The sequence below is a fragment of the Varroa jacobsoni genome, unplaced genomic scaffold (genome assembly GCF_002532875.2).
Source record: "Varroa jacobsoni isolate VJ856 unplaced genomic scaffold, vjacob_1.0 scaffold_25, whole genome shotgun sequence".
Lineage (NCBI taxonomy): Eukaryota > Metazoa > Arthropoda > Arachnida > Mesostigmata > Varroidae > Varroa > Varroa jacobsoni.
In genome coordinates this window covers 309,547-319,860 of record NW_019212927.1, presented here as the reverse complement: position 1 = coordinate 319,860, position 10,314 = coordinate 309,547, and the positions used below count along the sequence as shown (strand labels likewise).

The 10,314-nt window shown below is 37.8% G+C and overlaps 1 protein-coding gene across 1 annotated transcript in view; it reads left to right on the top strand.

The window, feature by feature from the left end:
* The first annotated feature begins 1,483 nt into the window (after nucleotides 1-1,483).
* The window catches only part of LOC111258794 (trypsin-1), a 33,422-nt gene continuing 24,591 nt past the window's right edge, over nucleotides 1,484-10,314 (top strand). The window contains exon 1 of the mRNA XM_022830327.2: nucleotides 1,484-1,741. Coding sequence (XP_022686062.1) covers nucleotides 1,666-1,741 — 76 coding nt within the window. The 5' untranslated portion in view covers nucleotides 1,484-1,665. The remainder of the gene's footprint in view (nucleotides 1,742-10,314) is intronic.

Here is a 10,314-nt window from a genome sequence, read left to right as displayed (position 1 = left end):
AGTAAAAATAAGAATAAGCAATTACTGTTTGTATGGTTTTCACGCCGTTCCATTACCCATGGTGTTGGAGAAACTCCAAATAAGAAAAACTCATCTTAGTTAGTCCTAATGAAGACAAATACTTCAGGCAAAAAGGAGTGATTCCAAGAAATTGTTTACATAAAGGGAGTCACTAATTTAAGCCCCGTCAAGGATCTATACTTATAGATTTCTTATGCAAAGCTTGCATGGGACACCAACCTCGTCACAATTTTAGCCATCACCAGGACGATTCTATGCATCTGGCTTTTGGACAAAAGCACCAGCAATTCAAATTATACACCAAATAGCCAACGAATCAGGCACAAGCAGCTCTGATCAGGGTGATGTGATAATCATTTATTTCTTATAATTGCCTGTTGAAATGATTGTTAAATAGAGATGCAGTAAGCAGTATTAATGCATTCTTTTCTTTCGAGTAAAGATACGTAAAATTGGGCCATCCGGCGCTAAACGCCGAATAGTTAGTATTAAGGCACCAAGTGTGAAATTTACTTCACGATCTCTTATGACTGACGATGCTAAGCTAATATTCACCAGTCGACAGTGCTTCGTCTCCTTCTTGAGGTTCGATTGTACGATACACTGTTCTGATGTATCGCTTCTGCTATAGAAGATATAGTTGATTACTATTGACCTGTTTATTAATTGCTAATTATGACAGTCTGATTGACTTTAATGATAAAAATAGAAATGCGCATATTTTCATTAAACAAAATATATTTATTATAAGTTTAGCGCCACCATATATACAGATATCATAATCCGCCCAATACGCACGCGGGATACCCATGTCACTAACTTTAATGACTATATGACTTGATGTTCCATGCAGTAGGCTGCATGTGATATTGCAGTGTAGATTTTTGTAGAATTAGTGGGTTCAATTCAGCTTAGCCATCTTTGTCGAGCGATGCGTAGATTCGATAGCCTTTTGTTTTATTCAAATAGCTAGTTGTATCGTGAAATGTCTGCCACAGCATTTGAATGCATTCATAACTTAAACTGTACGCATTACATTCTACGGATGGGAAACAACCTTTACGAAACAAGTATTAGTGTTGTTTAAATAACTTATAATGGAAGTCTTCTATAGGCGACCTTTGTGCCTAGACCATTTTTCTGGATGAACCTTGACTTTCCGCTAAATATAGTAGGCATACCAGAACACATTATTTGTTTAAGCCAGGCCATAAAATGTGCCTACGTAAACGTCTAGCCGACCCTTTTTTGCTATGCCAATATTTTTACCGTTACACGGAGCACAGGGTCCCTTTACCATCGCCTGAACTGCCTTCCCCATTGGTAATGAACTAGAAACAAAATGACCTTCCATTGTCCGTGCTTTCCCTCTGTTTGTATTTACAATGTAGTAGCCTATTCGGTGGATAGTAGATTCCTGAGTAAAAATTAAACCTTTACTGGTAACGTAAATCGAAACTATTATAAAGGCTGTGCCAGTAGAATATCATATAAGAACCATCCTGGCTTTCGGCTCTTCAGTTGAACTGGAGAAGTCAACCACATACAAACAAGCAAGGTTCTTTCAACTTTCTATCGCATAAGTCATTTTTTTAAAGTGTACTCCACCAAAAGGTTCATCGTGTTAACTCCGTTACAATAGATATGATAGTGTTCATGATAGTGAAATGCTTTTCTCAAGTGTTAACTGTGTTGATTATCATTGCTTATGCCGTAGCGGGTAAGTTCCTGAGAAAAACTTTCCACTATATATTGCTTGAGGCGTTTTTAATACGATGCGAATGTTCATATGTATAGCGAGATGTTTCCGGTCTGTATCAAAAAACAGGCATTGACGTCTGATAATATCATAAATATGTGTTTTTCGAGTAAGAAAGGTCATGTCGAATAAGAAATTATTGACTATCGATCGCGGCTACCATAGACAAAATTTCTACTGCTAGAATCATGATGCTGATTATAACAATAGGATCAAGTATTTACTTCCTAAGAAATTTCTATTTTGGTAAATTATATGGAATGTATGTGTAAATGTTTATTTAAGTGTAATTTTTGAAGACATTTTAAAACGGACCAGTTATTGCCGTTATTTGAAAGCATAGTTCAGCATACACCAGTACATTATTCAAAGGACTCTCTATTGACAATGTCGATATCTAAAGAGTCCACTGTGAGATAGTAAAGGACATTTAACTCAAGCAACGTAGACTGAACCGTAATTGTAGATAGGCGCTGGATAATGTCTTTATGGCATTGTCCAGTGCCTATTTACGATTCATTAATGGCAAAGATTTTCAAAGAATTTTGTATTTTATATTGTTAAGAATACCATACTGATTCTAGTCAATCTATCTTTTTGTTATGCGCATGTGACATGGATTTCATTAAATAATGTAGCAAACGACACAAGAGACGACAGTAACTTCAAATTAACACAGACTATTCAAACAGTCCTGCTAACTATAACCGATTAAAAAACCAACGCATTTTGAATTTGAATTTTTGCTTGCACTTTCAAGGTGGAGAGAGGACTTCTGGTAATCACTGTAATTTCGGACGACGTTTAAGATTTAGACAGTAGTTAAAACTATAAAGCAATTCTGTAAATAGGATTAGATAGAGATTAAGGGTATTGGCGGGAGCAGCTTGTCAGTTGGGCAATGATCAGCAACCATTTGTGTGGATGGCATATAACGGGTGTTGACGGCGCTTTCTAACGATGCTGTTGGCAGTTACCGTGTACCGACAAGATTCAGCGTTAGTTCCGCCAAGTCGACGACTCGAAATTGGTATCTTCGTTTTCCGATTAGGTAAAATGAATCCCATCGCTCAGCGAGACTAGCGTGCACTGTCTCGAAGTCCAAAAGCTGTGGATGCGCAATTCACTGAAAGTGTAAGCAAAACATTTTTTTTCACAAAGATGACCTGTATGATATGTTGTTCGTAATTACGACACACTAAACACTGATATCAGTGGTTAATCGCGAGATTACCAAGTTGGCGGTAATATAAAAGGAATTATCGTGAGAAAAACAGGTCAGTCGTGAGTCTAATCTTCAAAAAGTAGTTGTTGGAGGAAAAGGCAGGTGGCCGTTCAGTGGCAGGTGTAGATAGATCAACTGAAGATTAAAAAAGAAATGTAGGTTCATTTTTATCCTAAATTGTGCGAGTTGCTGAACAAGACTGATTTAGAACATATCGTTCCCAATGCCAAAAGCACAAATGCTCGTTTTGCAGGGTTGCTTCCGTGCCGTTCATTCAAGTTTCTAAGTCGCGCAAAAAGAGGAATAGTCTTCCGTCCAAATAGCTGAGTCATCGATGATAATGACTTAGGTGGCGATATATAAGTATTACTAGTAAAGCCCATTTGTTTTTCGCTACAGCTTTTATTTCCGCCTGAAAGAACACTGTTTCGTCTATTATCTAACCGCCACCTATGTGACGTAGTTGCTATAGTTATAACAACTACGTCAGTCGATATTGGTCTAAAATTTTTCACAACGAAAATACATCATATTAGCAACATTTAAAACATCCTATGTTGATTATCTCCGATAGCTTGCGTACCTCCTTGATATCTCTTAAATTTGTTCGCCAGGTGATTTCATAACCAGGAATAATGAGGCACTCCAAGCCAAAGATCGGCCAAGCACCAAACATAAAAAGTTGGTCAAAACTTAAACTTTAGTATTCTAATCTACTAAAAAAACAATTCTCTTTAACTTCATCGTAACCTGGATCTTCGTTTAAGCTATAAATTAGTTATAATATAACCATGTGAACATAGTGGGTTCAGTGTTATATAATAAGTTCAGCTGATTTCACTTGAATTTATATTATATTAATATTAATAACAAAAATGAAATTGAAAAAATCATGATTTAGTGCATGCACTCAAGTTTTTAATTAAAGATTTCGATCAATATATGCACGGTAGATTGTTCGGGAGTTTTAACAAACTTAGCTTCAGCAAACCACAGCGCTTCTCATAGCGCGATTCCTTCCATAAAAGCCACATTATACCCACACATGCCAAGAAAAGCAAATAGCCCTTCTGAAACTGATCTCTATCTTCCATACATTACCGTTAGCTCTTGTAAAGTTTTTATGCAATAAAGTCAATAAATGTTTTCAGTATAAATTAATATAGGCGAATATTGAATGGTAAATTCGACACAAAAGAGAACTACATGATCACACTGGCCGAGCATAAAAAGGAATACAGAAAATAACATGCCAGATCGGATTTTGGTGGGCGCGACAAGATTTAAAGAATCTACTTAAAAATGTTCACCAAATTCCATTAGCCGGAGCCAAAAAGTAAGTTACGAAAAGTTTTACATAGTGTGTTAGTTATTAAAATAATGAAGTATAAGGTCGAATCTGATCGTTTATACTCACTCCGTCACATGTATGAGCCAATGCATAACGTTTACATTGATCTTGTAGCGCTATCTAGAAGGAGCAATTTTTTGGATGGTAATGAATCGCAATACTTGCGACCCCAGCATAAATAGAAGATAGAAGAAATACTTGAGAATTATATTGAAACAAAAAAAAATTTGTAAATAGGTTGGAAGGCCGCACAACCCTTAGTCTAGGGGCTTTGTAGGAAACGTTGTTAAAAACCTTTCTTCTTTAGATTTTTGGGCCTTCTTTGACCTGGATTGTTTCACAATTTTCGTCTCGTTTAGATTAGGCGCCTTCGGTCTCGTAGCCACGCGGTCCACATGTTCGAATACTTCAGCTACTCAAAGCTTATCTAAAGCGCGTCTTGTAAACAAGAGATTTAAGTTATTTTAATCTGATTTACCTGAAGGTGCACAATAAAATAAAAGCGCGCGGTATTAAAGGACAAAAAGCATGCCGGCTCTGCATTCATGGCGAAGTTCTAAGCCCGACTGCTAATGGTGTGTCGCGATCACTATCCAGCATTGTCTGAGGAGGAAGCTGTCTCCTGGTAAAGGCTCAGTATGTATTGATTAAAACACCAATGAATATGTGCTTAATTAAAATATGATCCTTAGCAGAACATCATCCAATTCGAAGCTCTATTTATCTCACGAGCTTGAAATTCTCTAAAGTCAGTTTTATGCAATTGCGAGTCAAATACGTAACACACCATTCTATTTGCGTATGCGTCACAGTTAGTTGTTCCAGTGAAACGTAGGTACTTTCTTGAAACGAGTTAGCAACTTGATCGATCTTCGAATTTTTGCTAACAAGACCGGACATTTCGCATTGAATTGAATTAGCTGTTACAGTCAAACCGGCGGAGTTTGAAATTTTTATATTTGACTATAAAATACTTTAGTCTTCTCTAAGCTTATAAGTGAAAATAATTGATTTTCGCTTATAAGGTATAGGAAAAAGAGTTTAGAAGGAGAATAACATAACAAAAACATCCTCTAATTTCAAAAGTCAACAGTGTCTAATTAGTGCAATTAGGCAAAAGGCATTAAGCGTCAGTAATGCAATGGTACAATTCAAGAATGCTGACTGAAGTGTTGAAAACCAGCCGGGAGATGGCCAGTTGAAGGGATCTCATATGGTTTGAGGTGAGGCTTGATCTCTATGGCCAGCAGGTGAAGAACCAGGTGGGAAAATGGTGCCACCCTGGAACCATCGAGTTCGGTGGCAGTGACGAAAAATTTTGACTAGAAAGTGATAGTAATGCTTGCAACAAGCACAAAAGGGATCTGCTGCTATGAGATACTAGCCGAAAATAAAGCAGCGAACACAACTTGCTTCTTAAATTTCTCAAAAGACCCATAGATTGTTAGCACGGCAATCGAAAGCACGCAATAGTCTTACTTGGTGACAACGTCAGCTTATTACCATACCCCATTTGTTATTTAGATTGGACTAAGGGGTACCCAATGTTAGGTCCAGCTTGCTTATATTTCCGATCTAACTCCATGTATAAGGGTGATTATATCCCACTATTGATATACTTCAAAAAGCCATAGAAATTAAGTACGGGAACGCGAATGGTAGCTATATGGCTCCAAAAAGTGCCAGAGCGCTGTGTGCACTAATGTATAAAATAGAAGAGTATTTCTAAAAAATATTAAACTATTATTCTAGCCCAACTAAAAAAGTTATTAAATTTTCAAGATCGTCCGTTGAATCCGTTTGTAGCAATGTGTAATAGATTTAACCTTTCAAAACGTAATTTACATTTTCGCAGTTACCGTTATATTTACTGCCCGTAAAGGATCCCTACTGGTATAATGAACTCTACATAATATTATGAAATTAATCGGCCAATTAAAAGCCGGTATGAGCGGTTCGCGTAATAGCGTTCTCCAATATCACATACCAAGGCGATTGGCTTAAAGGATATTTTGAGTGTTGGCTGCTAGGCTTGTAGTATTTTTTGCTGTGTTCTGAATGGCAGCTGAATGTCCTCGGATTGTCGTAATCGCCGTAAAAATATGCGCTTACGCCAGGTAACCTAGTACTACAGAAGAATTAATTTAGAATTTAATCTTTGTTTTTGCCTGTGGCTCCATTCAGCGGTCGATACTTTCGTGTAATGTTTCGAAGGTTTAACAATATTATCTGGTTCGTGCACTTGTCGGTTCTAGCAGTAAGTCTTTTGGGTCGTTGTTGTGAACACAGAACGTCCGTCGCCGGGTTTAACATAACTAATGTATCCTTTCTTTGTCTAATTGACCATCTTTAACCGTGGCGTTCGATGGCAATGTAATCTAATTTGGACGGCTCTTTTCGTTTATTGACGACTAAACTCGTTTTCGTTTACATTCGGCTAGCTTCATCAATTTTGTACTTCTTCTGTGCCATGTCAATTTATTTCCAAAGATTGCATCATTACATTGTAGCCCTACGCTATCGTTAGTGTGACAAGTTCTAACTTCGCCAAGAAATCGGACTTAATTAGCGCCGTTCGTTGCTCAAAGTTAGTTAGAGTTTTTGAATATTAGGTTGAAGTTAGCTAGCATCAGCATTAGTATTGCGATCTGTATAACTGAGTTCTCATTAGTGTCTTCGCTTATATTTATAGGGCACTGTCGCTTTAGCCCTTCTTTGGAGAAAATAATTTTATTTTTGGAAAAGAAATTTTTTCAGCTATGATCTGCGTCTCGCTTGTATTGTGGTATCTTAAAACTTTTCGAAGAGATTTTAGTACTGAATGTTTAAGTTTTTGAATTCCACAAAAAGTCTGCAGCGTAAACAAGATTGGCAACGCCGGACTGCCCTCTTTTAATTTTAATTCCAAGACCTCGTTTCGACCTTTTCAGATTCCCACTTCCTGTGGCGTGCGATTAGAATGTTTTTGTCATATCACAACCTAATAATTGCGGAGTTCATGTCATATCTGTCTAGAATCTCTAAGGGCTTATTTCCATTCACTTTGCCTTATGTTTATATGGAATCAAAGAAGGAAAATATTAGTTCTTTTTTCTATATTAGCCATATATATCATTGGCAGCAGTATAAAGATATTGAATAATTTCTTGCCTGTTGTTTCTGAATATCTTTTGCAATTCTCCAAAAATGATTTGTTCCTCCCTGCATACCTCTGCTTGATGAAAAATCAGCTCTGCGATTCATTTATCAAGAGAGGGGGAAATTATGATAAACCAATGAGTTGTGAGTCCCTATTCTGGGTGAACTATCCTCCAGTAAACATACACTTTCTTAATCATAGAAACATAAAATTGCGTCGATCTTAGCCGGTGTGTTATTAAATAGGTATGCTAAATGCATATAGCGCTTTCTTACTGTTATTCCGGCTTTCTTCATTTTATTAAGGCTGTTGATGGTATTGCGACCAGTGCTGCGACGGACATACTTGATAGTTTCCAAAGCTTTTTTCCACTTTTTATGCAGTTAAACTTTGCCACAGGTTGTACTGACGGGTTGTTTCCTTTTATTCTATTCTTCAACAACCTTTCTCTTTGACTAGATTTTCCATTTTCATGGGGGCACTTCTTTCCCGTTATTGTCTCTTCTGGCTACAGCTTTCATCTTTTAGTGGTTCAGCTTGTATACATATCGCCAGGAACGAAACAACCATTCCTGTTGCCTTATCTTCCTTTTTTATGCATGATTACTTCCCTGTCACATCGAGCTGGGATTACTTCTGAAAGCCCGATTACGGTCTGTTGTATGTTTTTTGTTTTTTACTTCTCTTGTGCAGCTGCAGAGCGATTGCAGCGCGCTATCACTCTTGCCCATTGCCATCTACATATCGCTCTATTGCCTTGGGTGCATTCTCTTCAAGGCTACGTATTTTCCGAAACTCGTGTTGCCATTTCTTAAGGCATCTTGATGTCAACAAGTCATACTCGTCTTGTTTTTTCAAAGGGCGTTATATAAAAACTTGAACTATACTGCCATCAGGTCTTTGCATGTAACCTGATGTGGTCTACTACTATTTTTACCATGCTGAAACACTTGGTCCTGCAGGGTGTATACTGTTAAGCAGGATTTTGCCTCATGTTCCCTATTTCACATTTTTCAGTTGCTTGTTGCACTTAGTCCCGGGATGGCTATGACTGAAGGAGTATTCCACTGCTATCTCTATTTTAAAGGAAAGCTAGGAGCAGATATTCAGTGGGTCAGCTGAAGCTTTGTGATGAAAGAACAAAATAATTTTTTAAATAAAAGACGAAGTGTTTGGCGAATTTCCCTGCTAAGAATACAATTCCGGTGGCGTGGAGGATCATTTCAGCATCGTTTAAGCTGACGATAAAATAAAAAGAACTGAAACAGACTCACAGGGTTACAGCAATAGCGTAACATAAAAACTGCACCGCACTCTAGTTTACATTGAGCACGTTTAAACTTGGTTTAGATTATATTGACAAAGAAATAGGACAGTGATGGTAAAATCTAGTGTGTGTACGCAAGTGGTATATGCGCGAGAACAGAACGAATAAATATAGGTTGATGTATAATGCAATTCGCTACCAAAGAGCTTGACTAACGAGAGCCGATTGGTCCTGGTGTTGCATTATCAAAGTTAGCTTAAGTTTTTTCAGCTGTTGTTCTTTATCAAGGCATTATAAAAGCCTCCATCGAGATCAAAATTTACTAAAGATTGCGTAACTAAAAAAAGATGAATGCGCTTCTAAATTATTATACCATTACGTTTTACATACATATTTAACGGTTTTCCATATTAAACTGCTCTATGTTTTGGAAAGTTTGGATAATACTTTTTTGTATGGGTTGGGCACTACAAAGCGAGGTTATATGCGTAAGCCAAATGTGTATGGCTCAGCACCGACGGTTGGGTATTCCCCGAAATCGCTACCCACTAATACTCGATTTCTCTCTTTACTGAGAGTAACGCAGTCTTTACTTAATCTTCCTACAGATCGGTGGAAAAAAGTACTCGAAACACTGGGCTAGGAAACACATTAGTCGAGTTTCCCATCTCTACAGAGCTTCTGGTCTCAGATAATCATTCTTACTGCCGCGGCTATCCATTAAACCCGATTCTTCAGCATAATCCTTTTTTGCAAGGAATATGAACATTCTTCTTTTGCTGAATCCTTCTGTTCTTAATTAAAATTTTTCCTGCGTCGGTGCCAGCTTTCTTTGAGATAAACAAATAAGACCCCTCATACTACTAATTAGTGTCTGCCTCAGCGCTTGCTATGTACTTGCACCAACGTCTTGCAATAGGCTAGCGCATAGTCATTTGTCTAACAAGGCCTTTACTGCCTGGTGAGAGCGACTTTCCGGGGCTCTACGTGACGTAAAAAACTGCATGGGGTGATATGTGACTTCGCCGCAAAATCTACCTGTTCTTCCATACTTGGGATTTATATCCCTAGTCGAAACCCAAGGGCACCTCTTGGTATTCTACACCAGTTAGTTCGGCAAGCACGTAAGCTGCCTCAGCTGAAATTTCCCATCTAATTGTTTCGTAGGCTTTGCCGTTCTTTAATACCATGATGTCTTAAGGCTAAAGAACGCTAAAGTTAAAAGCACAAGCGAGTTTCAGTAACAACAATCCGGTAAGGCTATATGACTCTAAGGTTTAGAGGGTCTTTGCATCTCATGAAAAACCTGCTTTGTTAAGGAAAAATTTGCCTGTGGCCTAATTCACACCGAGAAGGCAGCTATGACATCGATAGTTCTATGAAAGCGGCACCTCTATTAGTGACTGTCCTCTTTTGAAAAAAGCTCTACGCCAGTTTGATTAAATAAGGTGATGTCTTTCTCTGAGGCAACGTAAGATAAATCCCCATGGTAGACTGTTAAATGCTTTTTTGGCATCCTTATATTTTCAGGAAGAGGTCTGATTATTGATGC